This window comes from Sander vitreus, chromosome 10, assembly GCF_031162955.1.
Source record: "Sander vitreus isolate 19-12246 chromosome 10, sanVit1, whole genome shotgun sequence".
NCBI lineage: Eukaryota > Metazoa > Chordata > Actinopteri > Perciformes > Percidae > Sander > Sander vitreus.
The window spans coordinates 14,943,658-14,963,873 of NC_135864.1; the positions used below are offsets into that span (position 1 = coordinate 14,943,658).

A 20,216-nucleotide genomic window follows, 5' to 3' on the forward strand; every position below is an offset into this window, starting at 1 on the left:
TTGGCAGTGAGGTAGGATTGTCAGACTCACTGTGCATTTGTTGCCTTGTTTTGGACACTTTCATGTGAATGTATCTGTGTTGTGTTTGCGGCTGGAATAAAAGGCTTGCTCTTAATTTAACTGTTGTCTCTCTTTTGGATTTATTTATCTTTGAGCACCTTTGGGTCTGAGAAGTCGGGCTGTGTACTTTGTATTTCATGCTGTGATGTGGCCTGTTTGGTCAGCTGAGTGTGAGGATTTTTTTTTTTTTTTTTTTTTGTTTTTTACAGCTGGTGGACATTTAAGTCTAAATGAGTGCCATGGTCCAGTGAGGAGTGTCTCAAAGTGTTTAAGTGGAATATCTTGGTTAAATCACACAAGTATTTCCGCAATTACCAAAGTCCTCTCCCTTTGCCTCTTGGTTATGAACACATTGTTGAGAAGGTGCTGAAAGCTTTAAAGAAGCAGACTTGGATCAAAGAATGAAAGAGTCAATGGAAGAGTCTGGCTTTCCAACTTTATAGTCTGTTTTATTTCATGATGCAATTACTCCTTAAGTGCAAGAAAAATTGTGTGGACCATAACTCTGACGTTGAAGAAGCAAGTGTCTCTTTTTACTTCCCAAAAATACAGAGGTTGAAAAGGCAAGGATTTAGAGAACTAAGCCCCCCCACATCCATCTCAGGAAACTCCGAGGCCCTCTGGTCTTCCTCTGCAGTGACGGCACTTAATCACACTCGCAAAGCCGTAATGGACTTCACATGCCCCGTCCCTTTCTTCTCCTCCTCCTACAATCGGCTCTCCTCTTTCAGAGTGATGTAGGGTCCCGAGAATGGGGAAACACCTTCCAAGGAGAAAACACACATGCACTTTCACAACACACACACACACAACTCCTCGCTGAGTGCTGAATGGTGAGAGAACAGCACATGCTGCATGAGACGAACTTGGATAGCAACAATTCTCCAAACTAAAGGTAAGACAGGCAAAAATAATTTCTTTCTGGGGGTTCTGAGAGTTTTAACATCAGTTATTTTGAAAAAAGACTTCTGTTTGTCACTATATAATCAGAAATGTATTTTTTTTTTCCTCATGCATGCTTCTTGATTTTAGATCCAGTTTGCATGTGTAGCTGTCAGGCCTTTCCCCAAAGTTTTTTTTAAAAGTATAGGTTACAAAGTATAGTAGCAGACTGTCACACTGATTTAAAAAGAGTTGATCAATCCCCTGCCAATACAAATTCTTTCAACCCTGACACTACAGACAACACAGTCATTGAAGTGCAACATTTAGAATGGAACTTAGCTTAAAACTGTATTTTAAGATTCGGGCATCAGTGTTTCTGGGAGCGCAGCTTCTGTATTTGATAAGCGTTTAATTGGAAATATTCTTTTTTGGTTTTATAGCCTCAGAGGAAAATGTCTGCTTGTTTATCTTTTTCTATGGGACTTCTGTAGCCCAAACAGGCCTATCATTATTTTTGAGGATCATTCTTTCCCGGAGCATGAAACCAGAGAACCAAAAGATGTAACCTGTGATCTCTCTCTGACGTCAGAGTTGGCTCACTGAAAAAGAGGCAAATACTTTGGTGGTAATTACATCTAAAGGAGCTTTATTTTCTCCCAGCACTATAAATTCTTCAGTAGATACTACGTACTCATCAACAGACGCTTATATTCATCTCTGGAGGATTGTCGGCACAGATAAAGAGGCCTTTGTTTCTCCGGCTGTGGCAGACAGTCACGTTCACAAACAGGCCTCTTTTTGTAGAGTGTGGTGTGAACCTACTGTAACTGGAAAGTGTCCCAAGAAAACTTATGTCAGGATTTGACACTTAATAAAATGTTATTGAAAATGAAATAATATGAATAAATCAACTTTTTTCTTTTCTTCTGCCCTTATATAATCCCAATATGTAGAAGTATTGAAGTAGTAACTCTTTCCTTGTTTGTCCCAAAGTTTACACATTTGATGGTGAAAATAAATATATAAAAATGACCATAATGCATTATTATTACACGAAACAAGGAAATAGTTCATGTTTGTTTTTTTTTAAGATTATTTTTTGGGGCATTTTAGGCCTTTAATTCCACAGGACAGATGAAGACATGAAAGGGGAGAGAGAAGGGGAATGAGATGCAGTAAAGGGCTGCGGGTCGGGGTCAAACCCGCGGCCGCTGTGTCGAGGAGTAAATTTCTATGTGTGCGCCTGCACTACCAACTGAGCTAATCTGGGCTGCAAAACGGTTAATGTTTTGTTATATTAGCAAGTCTATATTTCTTTGTTTGCCAAAACGTCATTTACAGAATAAGACCTACAGCTTGTTATCCTAGAACATAATTAAGTTATTTACATTTTATTTTGTTATGTTCATATGAGGTCTAAATCCTTGATAAGCAGTTATTTCTTCTAAACTTAGGAAAGGCCATTTTTAAGAAGATGGTAAAACAATGTTAAAGGCACCCCCCACCCCCCCATGTTTTTCCCAATACATTTTAGTTATCTAGTTAAAGAAATCTTAAAAATTACATCAGTTTGTTCTCCTTCCTAAATATATATATGCAAATATTGTTTGTTTTCTATTTCTATCTTATTTTCTATCTATTAGACGCAGAATGTCTCTTGCTTCACTGTAAAGTCTATTTTACCTGTATGTGTACTAAATGTTTTGAATATCCACATCACACTACAAGTCCAACTTGTACATACAGGTGTAACTCATATTTAAAGTGAGCACAGAGAAACTTTCTTCCTTCGACAGATGAATATGAAAACAGCCTTCTAGAGTGATAAACGCTGCCCAGTGAAGCTCAAAACATCCCACTGAAGTAACATTATGCAAAACATCTTTTTGACTTGAAGTATGTTTTGTTGTTTTGAGTTGTTAAAGAGGGCTCTGGGTCTCCAGGTCCCCAAACATGACAGTAAACCTAGCAGGTAATCACGTTGAGAGGAACGTTTGCAGCTATTTTATATTTTTAGTTTTCTTTCTGTAGATTTGTCTTATACACCCGCCTTAGAAGAATAATGTACATCGCCCAGGCCCGTGCTTCTTTTCAAACAGTTCACCTCATGATTTATTTCCCCACCTGCCTCCACTGTTTAATTTAAGATTAGATCACTCAGCCACAGTTCTGTTCTTTCTAAGCCCCCCTCACTCAATTTCCTAGCAAAACATCAAAATATGCCAGCGCAGGTTTAGACAGTGATGACTAATAATTTGTCTCAGTGTTGAAGCCAGGGCCAGAGAGCGCGACAGTCCACACAAACCAAAGCCAACAGTCCATTAGCACAGAATGCTAACAGTCGGCTAGACTCTGGGAAATATCAGAACATTGTCAGGACTGGCTGACCCAGACCAAGAAGCAGTTCCCGTCGTTTGTGCGTGTGCATGTGCGTGTACGTGCGTGCGTGCGTACGTGTGTGCGTGCGTGCGTGTGCGTGTGTGTGTGTGTCAAAGGTAAACACAGTTCAAAGAAAACATTAGAAGCCAAAAGATGATAACTGATAAACATGTTTTCGATTAATGACAAGATGTATGTGTTGAGTTTTGGCAGAGTGTAATCATTTGTGAGGGCGGCCTGGTGTGTGTCAGTCCCTCCCTGGTTATTATGACAAAGTCTCTACAATGTGAACACTTATTTAATGCCACTTGTACCCTGCTGCAGAAACACAGAGAGAAACAGGGAAATGTGCCAACTTAAAGCTGTTCTGTTCCTCTATGCTCTAATCTAAATTGATACTTTCATGGTTTTTTTTCGGTATTTGTCATGCTAAAAAGTCTTCAAAGGAAATGGACCCACAATCATCGGCTTCTGAACATTGAAGACACAGGAGAACCAGAGAGAAAGCAGAGCAGAGATACAGAGGAAAGAAGAGACAAAGATTTCTCCGTCACCTGATTTGTGGAACTTTAACATGGGATGAGCTCCTGACATCACTTAAGGTAGCCTACTGTTTTTTTCATCCTCTCAGTTATAAATTGTAAATTGTAATTTCCCCACTGGGGATCAATAAAGAGTATAAATAATTAATTAAAAACATTCTTTATCTATCATAACAGCTATCTTAAAAGAATCCACAGAAAGCATAAAGAATAGTTTTTTTCACTATTACAATATTGCTGCATTTGGGTGTGATCACATTGGACGCATTTCTTAACATGCTGCTTTTTTCAGTTACTGTATTTGTTAGATTGTTAAATAAGCTTGTCTACTCTTAACTGTTGCTTTTTGATATGGTTTGTTTTTGGAGTGATTACCGGCACACAAGTTAAACAAGACTCAACTACAGTAACGTCACACAGTTTGACAGAGGAAATAAAACGCTATATCTGGGTTTGTTTAGCTGGCGAATTAAAGGGGAATTCCCCTGATTTTACACATCAAGATCAGTTTACTTGTCATGATGAGTACTACCCAATCTGAAAACAGTCGTATAATGTGGCTTTGAAAAAGTCTGAAATAACTTTAACAATAACCATGATGACGTCATCAGGGTCTTCTCTGATTGGGCGACGACTACTAAAATGTATAAAGTGGAGTGTGAGTTTGAAACGGCGTAGACATTTACCATGATGTGAGTGTCTAATAGGCACTCCACTGATTTTTACACATTAATGTCTGTTTACATGACTGGGGGAGTGCTACTGCATTATGTGAAAAAAAGTTGTAAAAAGCCTTTTGTGCCTCCAGAGGGAGCTGTGTGAAGTCCGAAAAGTTGCCTCAAGTGATGTCACTTGAGACGGCATCAGTTGAGTCTTAAGACTAAAAGTTTGAAAATGAAAACTATCTAGAGGTGTGGGGTTAGAAAGAAGTGGGACCTCTGTAGCCAAGTCTTCATCTCTGCCTCTGCTTGAGGCGACATTAGCTGCTTCTAGCATAACTGAACTAAATCTCTTAATGAACTGTTGGTGGCCATGATGCATTATGTTTTTGATGAGGTAGAATTTGTGGAATAAAAAAGATGATATCGCTAATTCTGCTCCATCGATTTTTATCCTTTTTTTTTTTTTTTTAAACTGTCTGTTGTGAGTCTGACAATGTTACAGTAGTGCAATGATAAATCTGTGGAGTTCTTTTTTAAGTGAAGAGTCTTTCTCTTGTGTGCTCATAACTTGTAATAGAGAAGTGCTGGAGTACTCCTTTAACACCGGTGTCCGTGATGTTACATCACTGTTAACCCACCTACTATAAGCTATGTACTGTAGAAGTGTAGCTATTGTCAGCTCTTAACTTCTGACTTTTCCTGTCAGCGACTGTCTCTGTGGTTTGACGCACAGAAGTATAAATAAAGGTTGTTAATGTCTGTCAGCCTTCTAAGAACACTTGTGTTGCTTGCTTACACATTTCCGTGCTCACACATACAGGACCTCTCTAAAGGAACTTCCTGTTTATGTCCAGCTGTGCACCAGTGTATCCTGACTGAGAGCCCGACCAGATCCTGGCCTCTGAGCTCTGACCCCCTTACCCTGGAGGGGCAGGGGGGGTCGACGGGGAGAAAATGCGGTGTACAACCCTGTTGGCCCTGCTGACGGGGGTTGTGCTGTACCTGGTGATGGGAGCGCTCGTTTTCGGCACCCTTGAGTACCCTGAGGAGAGTTTGGCATACAAAGACCTGCTCACTACCAAGAAGACCTTCCTAGATAATAACACCTGTGTCACCGAGGAGGATTTCCGCAAGCTTGTGAAGGTATCACTGACTGAGTAAATGTGGCCAATGGCCACAACTTTAAAACAATTTCAACACATACATACAGTATTTATTTTGCTCTTTCAGATTTAACTTTATTTACATAGCACCAGTGCCACAAACAATTTGCCACACTAAACCCCCCGTCCTCCCTGAAGGTTCTGACATGGGCTGAACTTACCAATCTCATATCTTTTTCAGTCTTTGCACAGTACTCTATTCAAAATATGAGTTTGCACAGTAGTTAATACAAATCTGAATAGTGAGAGTAGCGTTTTCAACATGTGTTCTCTTTAAATGTTGCCTAAATAGTGACAGGATTAAAAATAACAAAAGAGCATTTCATCATATGAAGGCTGTTATGTCAATTGTATAAACCAGTGGCGGAAAGTAACTGAGTACATTTACGTACTGTACTTAAGTAAAAATATGAGGTACTTGTACTTTACTTGAGTCTTTTCTTTTCATGCCACTTTGTACTTTTACTCCACTACATTTCAGAGAGAAATATTGTATGTTTTACTCCACTATATTAATCTGACAGCTTTAGTTACTAGTTACCTAACAAATTAAGATTTCTGCACACAAAATGTAGTTTATAAAACACAATGTTTTGTTATAAATTGAACTACCCAACAATATGTAGGTCTACAAGTACAGCTGAAATCATTAGCCGATTAAACACTTAGTTGATTGACAGAACTGTTTTTAATCGTTTTCCAGTTTCTAAAATGTGAGGATTTTTCTGCATTGAGTACTTTTACTTGTAATACTTTAAGTACGTTTCCTGATGATACTTAAGTAACATTTCCAATGCAGGACTTTTACTTGTAAGAGTATTTTTATAGTGTGGTATTAGTACTTTTTTAAGTGAAGGATCTGATTACTTCTTCCACCACTGACATTTACTCAAGTATTATGCTTAAGTACACGTTTGAGCTACTAGTACATTTTCTTCTACTTTATATTTCTATTTCACTGCATTTCAGAGGCAAATATTGTAGTTTTTACATTTATTTGAGAGGTATTTTACTAGTTATTTTATATATTAAGATTTCAGAAAAACATACAAGTTAAAGTTAAAATACAACATGATTAAAGATTAAAGCAGTAGCTTGTGACAGTTTACAAAAGAGCAGTGTCTAGTTGGCTCCCCTTGTCATGTTTCAGATGCTTTTAGCAGTTCCACCAACGTGTGAATTCCCATCAAATGGTTTAATTTAAATAATTGCTTGAGCACCAAATAGGTCAAATTATTCAATATTTCACACACAAAAGTCCAGCAAATGAAGTATACACAAATCTGTAAAAAAAAATGTTTTTTTTCTTCATTTCTCTCCCATTTATCACGTTGTGACCCTTTAAGTTGGCCCAACCCCTAGGTTGGGAACCACTAAACCAAACTATCTAACCTTGAACCTAAAATGCAATTCCATCTCAACCAGCTACAACAGTAAAATGCTCCTTTTGCATTGATGATTGTATTATTATTTGTTACATCATTGTGCTAGTACTTTTACATTAATAAAGGATCTGAATACTTCTTCCACTACTGGTTTAAACCACAATCCAACTGATAGATAACGTAGGTACCTGGGAAATCTAGCCTTCCTGTCTCAGAAGCCTACCTGTGTTGGAAGATAAATGTACAGTTAAATAAATGACATCCGTCCCCCGCAGGGAGTGGTGTCTGCGGTGGAGGCAGGCCTGGATGTGAACAACCTTCCTCAAAACTTCACCAGCCGCTGGGACCTGGCCTCCGCCATCTTCTTCTGTGGTACCATCATTACCACCATAGGTAGGCAGGGACTGACCTTCAGGCTGCACTTTGAAGATCCTACAGCTATTAAATGCTCTTTTAGGTGAAGATTACATACCTGATATGTTGTGAAAACAATTAATAGGAGAAGAAACTTAGAGTTTAATCCTGAACTTTCATCATCTTCAACATCAAAACCTTGTTTGATTGTTGAGTACAGGAGCATGACTTATGTCTGATTTATTTCATTGAAGTGCAAACGATGACACCAGTTTCACAGTCACAGAGCTGATCTGGAAGCAAAAATTATCTCTTTGGATTAAAAACTAATCTCCATGAGTTGCATAACTAAACTGGTAAACTTAAATCTAAAATGTTGGGTCAATCTATACAAAAAATATAAATAGTGACATTTTTTATGTATTTAAATAGACCTGGCCTTACATTCCTCTTTATTTCTCTTCAAACCTACAGTTGGTAACTTTCATGAAGTATAGCTTTTTGTCATATTTGCTGAAACTGTCACTATATCCTAATAGTACCACATGAGATAGATAATCTGAAAAAAGAAAATCACATTCCTCTGCCTCCTCCTGGTGCTCCTAATGGGAAAACAAGCCATCAGAGACGAGAAGTCTTTAACTGTCAAACTAGGCACTGCTAATCAAATATGAATCAATATTCTGATACTGTATTGCCTCTTAGTCACCTCACATGTTTTCAGGAACATATTTTAGTGTACTTTTTAGCAGTAAAATGAGAAGTTGGCTCAGATGCTGGCCACTGGGCTGTGCTTGGTTTTGACTCGACTTGGTTACAAACTTTCTCCTTTTAGAAATAGGCAATACAGTAACAGAATGTTGGTTAACATTTGGGCTGTCTAGATTCATCGCAGTTCACAAGCAGTTATTGACACTGTTAGAATCTTCTTGGCTATGATTGGTTGTTTTTCTTCGGGCGCGTGAAAACCTCAAATACCATTAGCAGCACTAGAGGGAAGCAGAGGAACACAATTTTTTTCACAGTTAATCTGCCTCAGGCCCTACTGTCAGGATATAGTGACAGTTTAAGAAAATATGACAATAACTTTTTTTATAAAGGTTATCTACTGAACCTTTAATTCTAGTCATCTACATGTAAATGTACTGTTTGTCCAAAAGACATCTCAGAATTGGGTCTCAGGTTGTAAATGGTACTGATACAAAAGGAGTCTCTTTAGAACTCGCATGCATATTAACTGTTAGTAGCTGAAGGTCCTAGTATTTTTTATTTTCTTACAGGTTTTGGGAACCTGTCTCCTCGGACGTGGTACGGCCAGTTGTTCTGCGTGTGCTACGCCCTGGTGGGCATCCCCATGTTTGGCATACTGCTCGCTGGAGTGGGTGACCACATGGGCACAGTGCTGCGGAGAGCAGTGGCCAAGATTGAGACCCTCTTCCTGGTGAGAATGATATGTCCTGCCCAGGAATCAAACCTCAGTTGGATTTACACCTTGTCTGAATCCGTTTCAACCTACGAGGCCCAGACCTTTTTTTTTCTCAGCAGTGCTTAACTGGGTTCTGTGTGATTTTCTAGTTAAGAACCAAACTAGAACCTCCTACATGGATGTGAACCATTGTTATTGGTGTATATTCATATTCCTGTAGTAATGAAACAACTGAATTTCAGTTTCTTCAATTGTTTTGAAGAAAGAGACAATGTAGAAATGCTAAATAAGGTAGCTAAAGGTAGCTGCTGCCTCCACAAAAGGCACAAAAAGGAAATTGCAGACCATCTCTGCAAGTGATCATTTATTTATTTTCATGGCTGTTGTCAGCACTGTCTACACACTTCAGCTCCTCGGAGGTTACACATACTGTAGCTGCAGCCCTGAGCAGATACACAGGAGCCTTGCTCTAGGGCACCATGGCAGTGGTAGCTGAGGAAGAGGACATATTTAACTCTCATGTCTCAGAAATGTCCAGACAGAATGGATATTTGAACTACCAACTTCAAGGTCTAACAACTTTTAAACTTGTTTCATTAAATCCATCATTACAGTCTTAAAAGGGGCTGCACTCGAAATACTGAAAAAATAATGCGGGCTAGGATTGCCTCCACACAGCTCTCACAGACTTGAAATACCGACTTTTTTTCACGGCCACATGCACTAACATGCACCTGCGGCCGGAGCGGCTTTCAAAACAAAGAACAGAGGAACTTGGATTACAACACACACAGAGGGAGTGTGAGTTCATTCTTTGCTCAGGACACCATTACTCCACTATATCTTTACATAGCAAATATTTGTTTGCTGCCATATTAATGTTCTGAATATGGAGTTCAGCCCCTGTACTCATTATCATTCATTCTGCCTCTGTTTTTGCTGTCTTTCTCTCTCTCTCTCAGAAGCGTAAGGTCAGGCCGACCACTGTGCGCGTGATCTCAGCGGTCCTCTCTATCCTGATTGGTTGTCTGATCTTCCTCGCCGTGCCAACAGTCGTGTTTCAGAAAGTAGAGCAATGGTCATTTCTAGAGTCACTCTACTTTGTGGTCATCACCCTCACTACTGTTGGCTTCGGCGACTACGTACCAGGTACTGAGAAGCTTTTTAGTTGCAGCTCACAACAGTTACACAATAATGGAAGAGGCATGTGCAAAAGCAGTTTGAGTGCAATAATGTGATCTTGGCTTAAGGGGTCTCAAGCAGAAAAGGTTGTGAGACACTCTCCCTACCTACTCCAGGACTGATCTGTATCAGACTTTGACCTCTGATCATTCATGAGGGGGCAACAGAAAGGGGAATACTGCATCTCTGTGGCAATCAGAACATCACATTAAAACTTTTTCTGTGTCCAGGTGGTGGTGGCGGCTGGTTCTTCAAGCCTCTGGTGTGGTTGTGGATAGTGTTTGGTCTTGCCTACTTTGCCTCCATTCTCACCATGATAGGCAACTGGCTGAGGGTGCTGTCTAAGAGGACCCGCGCTGAGGTTAGAGATACATGGTACTAGACAGCCAGGAATGTACACCAAGAGAGGAAGAGCTGCGCTTAATCTTGTTTAGAGGTTTGTCTTTTGTGTCATGTGTCTCTCTCTCTTTCTCTCTCTCAGATGGAGGAGTTGAGGGCCCACGCTACAGACTGGACCCAGAACATCCAGAACATGTCCATGGACTTCCGCATCCCTAACCCTCTGGAGTTTAACGACCCTTTCCTCCTGCAGCGCCGGCGCTGGAAACGCAGTGAGCGTCGGCGCATCCGTCGGGGAGCCGAGGGCACTCTGGGGTACTTAGATCGAGGAGGATCTGAGAATGGACACCTGCCGAACCGCTGGGCCGGCCTCTCTAGCTCCATGAGCCAGCTGGAGGCCCATTCGTCTCTTGAGAGGGCGTTGGTGGCCAAATCCAGGGCACGGGTCAGTGCTGCTGGAGTTGGAACGGTCCCGAGAGTAGCACCTGCATTGAGGGTTGACACCGCTGTGGGCCTGCAGGTGGAGGGCAGGTCGTTTCCTCACCTGCTGACCCGCTCATTCTCCCTCCCTGTGGCCCACTCCACCTTAGAGCTGGACTCTGCAGGTGCAGCCACGCAGGGAGGAGCCCTCACTGGATCCGAGTCTTCTTTTGACTCCAGATCAGACGTTTCCTCGGTCTCCTCGTCCTCCTTGGCGCTCCGCAAGTTCCTGCCCTGCCATACAGTCAGCAGCATGGATGTGGGAGGATTGAAAGCCGCAGACATGAACACAGCACAAGAGAAAGACCAGCTGATTCCAGCAAAGAATTGTGGAACTGTAGACAACAAAAGCTACAGACCAGCACCAGCTCCTGGTTTGCTTCCTCGCTTCTCCCCTCTTCCTTCTTCTTGTCATCCTTCTCGCCACCCAATTCACCTCCCCTCCCCTCCCCTCCACGCTGCCTCCTTACCCAGCTGCCAGCTGCTGGATTTCTTTGGAGAGAATCTGGCATACATCGACGAGTCCTCGGACACTCTGAGTGACCGCGCCCAGCCAGGAGCAAGAGAGGAGAGGAGGAGACGGCCACGAAAGCCCAAGAGGAGGAGCATGAGGAGGCACCTGTCACACAGGTGGAGCCCCGTGCAGGTGAGAAGGCCCAACAGTGACATGCAGCCGCCGTCAAATCCCCCCACACCACCTCCAGACTCCTCTCTTTCAGACGTGCCCCAATCAGAGAACCAGGCCGGTTCAGCTCCGACACTCTGACAGCCACCACACTCACGACACGGTGCCAAAGTCAAGATGTGACATAACAGAATAGTCATAAAGCTGTCATAACACTCTCCAAGACCACTTAGATTGTAAGAACATATGCAGATCTCACCATCATAAATATAGCTGATGTTCCAGGATATTTAGTATTTAAGGTTAGCCTCACAAAGTCAGCCCACACGTTTTGCTTTATTACTTTTTGATCTGACAAAGCTCAATTTACATTTGTTCAGCACAGCAAATCCTTTATGTGGGCTGTACAATAGATTGTTGACACTGCCTCCTTTCAGACATGGCGATGATAAACATGAACCTGTTGTACTCCAGACTGAATAACTGCATTAATCACTGGGCTGTCACTGATCTTTGCTTCAGAGTAAACAAGACTAAGAGTCTACAGCCATGCAAGCAGCTCTGTGAGACTTTACATCTACAGTATACATCTGTAACTGTGACTTATTTGTTCCAACAAATCAACTGAACTCAATTGTGCCATCTACACTCAATGTCCTTATTATTCAAGAAAGTCCCAGTGAGCACTGATGAACTAACACATTTGCAGTCTTTGCAGCAATTACCAGAAATATGTCACAAAATGTGTGGCTGTTAGGACCTTTCCCTTTATTCTAAATGGGACATGAATGTGTCGACAAAATGTCCAGGGAATCCAATCAACAGTAGTGGAGACATTTCACTCCATGCAACAAATGTCAATCTCTTGGTGGGGCAAGAGGAAAAAGTCAGAAGATCACCAAAATCAGTAATTATCTGGGAATCATGAATGTCTGTACAAAGTTGCATGAAAATCCATCCAAAAGTCGTTGAGAAAACAAGATTAATAGATAAATCTAGAGAGAGAGAGAGAGAGAGAGAGAGAGAGAGAGAGAGAGAGAGAGAGAGAGAGAGAGAGGCCTTTCAAACGAGGAAATCGAGCTTCTCTTTTTTCTTTTTTAAAATTGACCACACCTGGTGTGTAAACAGTTGGTCACAAGTCCCAGTGGTTTAAAGAGACTATGAGTCACATCACGTCATTATCCAGACATCACTACACATAATTATCTACTTTGTTGATCTGTCTTTCAGCCGCTGAGCTTAATCGATTCTCTGCAGGCGTATTCAGAATTAACTCTCACATTCTAGTTGGCTTTGTGAGGCGAACTCTTGGCGACTGACTAATGCTTCAAATTCAGTGCAGGGTTTTGAAACCAATCAAAATATAATAATACCCATTTACGAAATACAACATTAAAAGAGAAAAAGAACAGAGGATGAGAGCAGAGGAGTTTTTTTACGCAGCAGAGGCCATTCATTTAAAAAGTTTGACTTGTTTAGGACATCTGCAGACAAAATTGATTACACTACACAATGCGTCAGAATCTGGGTGGCTTACCACCTCGGCTTTAAAAACATTACCGGGGAAAACCCTGCAGTGGGTGGGGAACTGGAACCACAACAACAGTACATTATCATCAAAGCACAGCTGGGCCATCATTCACCCTCAGACCAGTGTCAGTCCCTTGTGTGATGCTGTCATACAAGACTATTGAAGTCTTTATTCAAGATTTAAACTGTCCAGTTGCTTGAGGCACGAAGCAGGTGGCTAACTGCTGCTGGTTCATGAAACTCCTCTTGAATGTTTTTAAGGGTAAAAAAAGGTAAAAGTCAGACCAAGTTACTGTCCAGTTACTGCTTTGTGTTCAAACATGATAAGCATCTTTGTGTGCTCGCCTTGGATATAAGTGCTCAGAGGGATATTCAAGCAACGATAAAGTTGCTTTTAAGGTTTGTGGTGTTTACAAACTATACTATCAAGTGTCCTTAAATCAGTGTTGCTTCTGCTTGTGACCACTTTTCCTCTTGGCTGATACGGTTTGTTAGTGTTTTATTATTTTTTACAGACTCTACCCCTGACACGCACCATAAATAACTGCAGGTTTTTCAACTTGTGTACACACATTTCCAGTAATATATTTGGCCTAAGTTGAACCCTGTTAAAATGCCTCATCATGTCTTAAAGTGGCACACGCTGCTAATTGACATTAACCTTAACAGAGCTCGTCTGTGCACATGCCTTTGTGATATTTATTAGATCATTATGACGACTTTCGGTAACATGTCAAGAAACACACTAATGTGTCAATAAAGGTAGTGATAAAGAAGAAGACTGCAAACATTGATGTAAAGAATGCCGGTCTCAAACTTCTAAGAAAAATCAGCTTTGAAAAATAATTTGAGTACGAAAATGTATGCATTCTATTAACATGTTTGTTAGACCTCAAGGACACACACAATGATACACAATACATTTTGGAGAATAATAGTGGACAGAGAACCTTTAAATTGTACAAAGCCTGTAGTGCCTATTTAGTAATGTTGAGTGATATAAAGCCAAACCTGTGTCCTAATTTCAGACCAATTCTAAGCTGTTTTTGAGTGTGTTCACCCTGGAAAAGAGAGGGTACTGTTAATGTACACTTTTTCCCACAATGCAATGCAAAAAAGAAATGGAGGATGTATTTGTAGCTAGAAAAAAATCTAAGTAAATTGTGACGGACAGCTCCAGAAAGATGTTAGAAACAAAAAATAAAGATATTTGGGGTTCTCTTTGTTAGAGATGCACTGATCCGATTTTTCAAGTCCCAGTACGACACCTCGGCCGATACGGAGTAGCGATCCGATACAAGTTAATAAGCTGTATGCCTTAGCGTGTGAAAGTGACTAGGATAATTCCATTATGTGAAAGGCAACATCAGGTTTATTTGGCAGTGGCATGGTCAAATGTCAGTTTGTTGTATTGAATGCAAAAAAGATTAGTATATAGTACACACTGTATACAAATAATATGCAGTATAAAATTGGGACATACAGTAGTTTGTTGTTCCCAAACATCTGTCCACTGAAGAGCAGGAGATGTGAAATTACCTGAAACCTGAACACTGAAAGTCCTGAATGAACTCGGCTCTTAGTGGATGCGGAATAAACATTAAGTTCGTGCCTACTCAGAACCAGGAACTACTACAAGAAGCCATTGTTGTATTCTGCCCTCTACCAGGGCCAAAATAAGTAACTGACTGAATCCACACTCAAATTCAGACTGCCACATACAGTATTTTGTCATTTGTTGACAGAGGGCTGGAAGAAGAAAGATATTCACATGGCAACATACTGGTGTGCTGACCACGACCCATCTGTTATGTTTCGTACGAGTCTGACTCCTGACCTGAAGGATGTTTTTCCTGTTTGTTTGTTTTTTATTCTTCTTAATATATACAATAAAAAGGATGGATATTTGAATTGTGGCTCATTGATGACTCAAGACTTCAGTTTCAAACTAAATATTTTGTCTTAAACTCTAAAATTAAATTTCAGATTTGTGTTTCAAACTGCATGATAGAGGACACTGTTTGTAAAGTGTAACATACTAACACATTTATAATTTAAAAAAAATTTACATTGTGCTATTTCTACATTTACTTAAAGTTCCCCTCCATTAAAATGTTTTTTTTTTCTAGTTCCTACAGTTGAATGTTTGAGCTTCGCTGTACACAATGTTGTAAATGCAGAGTTTGACACTAGACGAGTATTTTCACATTCATCAGCTGAAAATAGTAAGCTTCTATGTGCTCATTGAAAATCACATTTTCAGGGGCCCAATATGATTTGTAACATCACAAATAGTTTGGAAGCCAATCCTGGTCGAGTGTTCAACTTGCAAAAGTGTGATGTAGAAACTTGAAGCCTCCAGCACACAAACGAATGGATTTTACAGTAAAGTAGAAAACACCTTTTGTCCAGCAGTTCAACTTATATTTATAGATTCTGGATTTTTTTTATAAAGGAAGAGTAGATGTCGTTCCAAAGACTAAAAGATAATTGATTTTTTTTGTAAAAAGGACAAATCAGACACAAAATATTATTCAAAGTATAGCAATTTATGCTAAACATGTCTGGAGAGGATCTTTAAGTTTAAGATCTGAGTACAGTCACCTTTGCAGTAAGTTCAGCTCAATACAGATATACTAAACTATCAACAAACACCATTTAATGTCACTTTTGAATCGAATCAGCCTGCCATGAATCCAAAGAGAATGAACAGAAATGTCACCCTCCTGTGTTTAAGAAGAGAACAGCCAGGCCTCTGTGGGTTTGGCCTCTCAGCTGTTTTGTCCCAGTAGGGCCTCAAGTACCGCTCTGGTCTCCCAAGTTTGACTGCTCGGAGAATATGGCTTCAATAATGCTGAGGCCACAGATCGGTATCTTCTGTTTACTCCTGTGTCTCATGCCCGCTCTACTGCTTGTATAACTTTTAATTTTGTGTTTATGGTGTCCTGTTGCCCCGGGACCTGTATTTTCATTTAACTGCCAGAAATAAATAGGAACAATTTCAATCTAGTTGTGTGACAAATAAAGTCTTGTCCAAACCTGTAATGTGAGCTATTTTTGACATGGACCACAAGGTGCATGTGAGAAAGAGAGAATTCTTTTCTGTCATCCTCAAGAACATTTTACAACCGTTATCAAGGGCTCTCTTACATTTTTGGTCAGTATGGGAAGAAACAGAGCCATGAATCATGACAGATTTGGGTATATGGAGGCTTTACAGGCCGGATGTATGGGGGTGTGCTTTCGATGCCAGGAGGGTCTGTATGTTCACTCCCTCTTAAGGTCAAAGACACGGACATGGTTTACATTGTGTGTGTGTGTGTGTGTGTGTGTGTGTGTGTGTGTGTGTGTGTGTGTGTGTGTGTGTGTGTGTGTGTGTGTGTGTGTGTGTGTTAGAGAGGGGGTCGATAGACTTCCCTCCCAAGGACAGTGGGACCCAATGTGAGACAGAGAAAGGCGCTCTACCGTGGGATAAGTACAGGTTGGATATAGCAAGGGGTAGTTAAGTGGAAAAGACTAACAGATGCTGGGGCTAGTTTACTCGGGGGGAGGGAGCCTCACCACAGCTCGAGCACTAGCACCCCGAGAGAGCGAGAGCGAGAGAGAGACACACACACACACACACACACACACTCTCACGAGAGAGAGGCTGCATTCTCACTGTGGCTCTATTTTACTGCGATGGCTGGAGAACAGTTTGTATCTCTTTAAGCTATTTTAACAGTAGAAGTCCCTTGGACAAAAAAGCAGTAAAGATGGATGTATCGTTCGTCAATTTCAGGACATTAAAGGATCAGCTCACCAAAATTACAAAAAATAAACAAATAATTTAGATGGGAATACCAAATGGAGAAAAAAAAACATAACCTGCAGCTCCTCCAACTTTGCAACTCTATACAATGTTGTTTTAAAAAAACAGTTGCCAGCCAATTAGAAAGAAGATATAACTTCAGTAAATGCCTCCCCCCAAGAGAACAATAAAATCTCAATAAAAGCCTCAATAAAAGCCAGGATATAATATCTGTGCTATAAGGCATGGACACACACACACACACACACACACACACACACACACACACACACACACACACACACACACACACACACACACACACACACACACACACACACACACACACACACACACACACACACACACACACACACACACACACACACACACACACACACACACAAACCACTGGCATACCAGAGAGTCTATATTTAAAATGAGCCCTGGGGATGTTTTTTTATTTTCAGCATTAAGGCATTCTATCATAAGTGGTCAATGTGGATACTTGAGTGTAGAGACAGACGTGTGTGTGAGAGAGAATCAGTGAGACTGGTGGAAAAACACAGGTATGATCAAAATATAATGATAGCATAGGAAGAGCATTGAGTCAACAGCATTTTCACAATAAGACACTAAATACTCATTCAGAAAATGAGCATGAGCGTGATTACGGAATATTTGAGCCAGACCCAAATAGGTACAAATTTGCTAAGGCTGCAAAATACCACCTTCCAAACTTGTAGCCGTTCCAAATACAGCCCTATCATCCCACGTCTCATTTTCAAAGCCTCTCTTTTCTCCCTCTCTCCTCCCACCACAAATCCCAGAACTTCGAGCAGAGAGAAAGAGAGAGAGAGACAGAGGAGATGAGGGAAGCATTTAAATCTAGCGTTCCGTGAGTGGTCGGGTCGGTGTCTGGAAATCTTTCACATCCTGTTTACGCCGGGCAGATTTCAGCCCGGGAACCACAGACAGCTGGCAGGGCCTCCGCCTGGACACAGCTCCTCTCTCTCTTTTCTATCTGCTCTCTGCCTCCCTCGCCCAAAGATCTCAGTCTGCAAACCTTTCCACGCCACCTCCTTCCTATCAACACCTTCAAACCTAAAGCAAACACGTCTAGCTCGCTCCGCTGCCCGCGCCCGCAGGAATATATACGGCCGAGGTGGAATTGAAATCCTGATAAAAGGAATCCTTTTCATGCAGACCAAATCACACAACACTCCCTTTAATATACAGGTTTAATACAGTTATGTTGTCATATTTACAGTTTCCTATATCAAACGGAAAGGTCCAGAGAATGCACAAGTTTTCATGCCTGTAAAGAATGGGATATTTGAGTGAAAATACAACATCTAAAAAGTCTGCAAAAGGTGATCAAACAGCAAAGATTAATGAACAAAGGATCCGTCTGTCCTCTCCTCTTTACACCCCGCCACCCCTAAGTGAAAGAGTTTGTAGTTTTGGTCCTGTAGTTTTGTACCTCTTCCTCTGAACTCAGCGGCACTTGCAGGATTTGACGACCATATTGGAGAGTTGCTCAACGCGTGGTGTGCGGCCTATGAAGTACATAATGGTGAGGGGCTCCAGGTCCTGAGGAACGCAGCAGGGCGAGGCCGAGGCCTCAGGGTTCAGCTTGTTGTACAGGGGCAGAATCTGACCCGGGGAAAGAAATAAAGGAGAGTTAATCAGAGTGTTCAACTAAGAAATCAATTTCTTAATATGAATGTTTTGCCAAAGTTAGAGCAGCTTTGGTTATTTTACTTGAGTCACTTTCTGTATTTGTGTTTTGTCTTTGTTCTTCTCACATGTGTGGAGTGTGCAGAGCTCGATTTGAAAAAGTTGATTTCATGTTCATTTTACACCAATCATGATTTAACAAAGGTTGACTCAAAATGTGATGACAGTTGTGGGGTAGTTCGCTTAGGTTGCCAGGCCACTGTTAAAGGAATAGTCCGACAATAATTCCTCCTGTCTCCATTCTTTATGCTAAGCTAAGCTAACCAACTAGTGGTATCAATCTTGTCATCTAACTCTAGGCAGGCAGGCTTATTTCCTGACATGTCTGAGTATTTCTTATGAAGCAGCAGCTGATGAAGCAGATTTCTCTTCACAAAAAATACCTAAGATTTTTTTTTCTAAACTTTGATAGCTGTGTATTTAGTCATGAATATGTTTTAATGTTTCAGGGGCTTTTAAAGAAGGCTGTGTAGATAAATATATTACTGTCAAAGTTTAACCATTGGCACTTTATCCTATAACCCCTGTCTGCCAATGTTTTCTTTAAAATACTTTGACATGTACAACAAAAACTGCCAAACTCCATCAAAGCAAGTAAATCAAATCCTGTGAAAGTCACAGTGGCATTTGTTGTCAGCAGCAAAATGTCTCATTGCAGCAAACTTAAGTATCAAATAAATGTGAGAATCCTACAAATCTATATTACAATCAAGAAGGTAATGAAAGAAAAAGTTAATCAGAAGGTTCTGTAAGAAACAGTCACAAGCTATGAGACGAACAGTCTGCGTTGCGTAACCCTATAATGTAACTGGCTTCTGTCAGGTGTCAGCCCATTTATGACACTGGGGTTAACCAATCTTAGCTAACTGTAGTGTATAGCCGCCACAAACAATGCACTTAAAGCTCATTTAAAGGGAAACGTCACCCGCATTTCAAAATTTCTGTACATTGAGGTTGATTGGAGTGTTTACTAGAGAGACTGAGGAGTTACTTCAGTTATTGAAGTTGCTTTTGTTTGTAGTGGAGCATAACATAACTATTCATATAGTTTGGCTCTGACATTGAGAAGACTTTTTCCATTCAAATTATTAACCAAAGAAAAAGGTTGTGAATCTCGAGATTGTAGCAAAATATTTAAAAAAATAAAAATAAAAAAAAGAGCACATTTGACTTTCCTTAAAAAGGGTAAATTAACTTATTAGCCTGAGTGGTTATAACAGATATGTTTGTTGTGGTGGTGTGTATCACAGTGCCCTTATGGGCTTAGGAGAGATGCAGGTAGTCACAAAGTGACCAGAGATATCAAGGTATTTGTGTTTGGACTGGGGTATTGCCTGAAATAGTTTGATACTAGTGTCAATACAATACCTTTACGAGATGAAAAAAGACCAAAACAGTACCTTACTTTAACAACACAGCCATGCAGCAGGCATATTTCATTTGCCTAAATACAATTTTGATTCACATCAGGAACTGTCTGAACAAAAAACAATTAAATCAATTCTCGGTTTTACAGACACATTTTAAATGTTACCAATGAAGCTTCAACATGCAGCCCTGGGTCATATCTCATCTTACAGAAATGGAAATATACCAACTCACCAAGTTATAGTGGTTGTTGGCACTCCAGAGGTAAGGACAGCTGCCAGCACAGAAGTTGGCTTTGTAACCTTT

At 40.7% G+C, this 20,216-nt stretch overlaps 2 protein-coding genes across 3 annotated transcripts in view; one reads left to right on the forward strand and one right to left on the reverse strand.

Moving 5' to 3' along the window:
* The first annotated feature begins 436 nt into the window (after positions 1-436).
* kcnk4a (potassium channel, subfamily K, member 4a) lies at positions 437-14,923 on the forward strand. Of its 2 annotated transcripts, none has more exons than XM_078260461.1 (8): positions 437-955; positions 3,762-3,926; positions 5,349-5,671; positions 7,352-7,469; positions 8,711-8,871; positions 9,819-10,005; positions 10,269-10,399; positions 10,520-14,923. In XM_078260461.1, the coding sequence occupies exons 3-8, from the start codon at positions 5,483-5,485 to the stop codon at positions 11,621-11,623; spliced, it is 1,890 nt and encodes a 629-aa protein (XP_078116587.1). In that variant the 5' UTR covers positions 437-955; positions 3,762-3,926; positions 5,349-5,482; the 3' UTR covers positions 11,624-14,923. The 2 variants fall into 2 exon arrangements, with proteins under 2 accessions (XP_078116587.1, XP_078116588.1); XM_078260462.1 differs by having other exon boundaries at positions 5,383-5,671.
* Positions 14,924-18,029: 3,106 nt separating this feature from the next.
* Positions 18,030-20,216, reverse strand: part of tgfb5 (transforming growth factor, beta 5) — a 9,229-nt gene continuing 7,042 nt past the window's right edge. Inside the window, exons 6-7 of the mRNA XM_078260463.1 lie at positions 20,145-20,216; positions 18,030-18,458 (exon numbers count right to left, since the gene is read on the reverse strand). The exon at positions 20,145-20,216 is cut by the window's right edge and continues 82 nt beyond it. Coding sequence (XP_078116589.1) covers positions 18,300-18,458; positions 20,145-20,216 — 231 coding nt within the window. The 3' untranslated portion in view covers positions 18,030-18,299. The remainder of the gene's footprint in view (positions 18,459-20,144) is intronic.

Coding starts and splice junctions, on each gene's coding strand:
- kcnk4a (XM_078260461.1), top strand. CDS start 5,483: ATGCGGTGTACAACCCTGTTGGCCCTGCTGACGGGGGTTGTGCTGTAC. Junction 5,672..7,351: donor ATTTCCGCAAGCTTGTGAAG/GTATCACTGACT, acceptor CGTCCCCCGCAG/GGAGTGGTGTCTGCGGTGGA. Junction 10,006..10,268: donor CTTCGGCGACTACGTACCAG/GTACTGAGAAGC, acceptor TTCTGTGTCCAG/GTGGTGGTGGCGGCTGGTTC.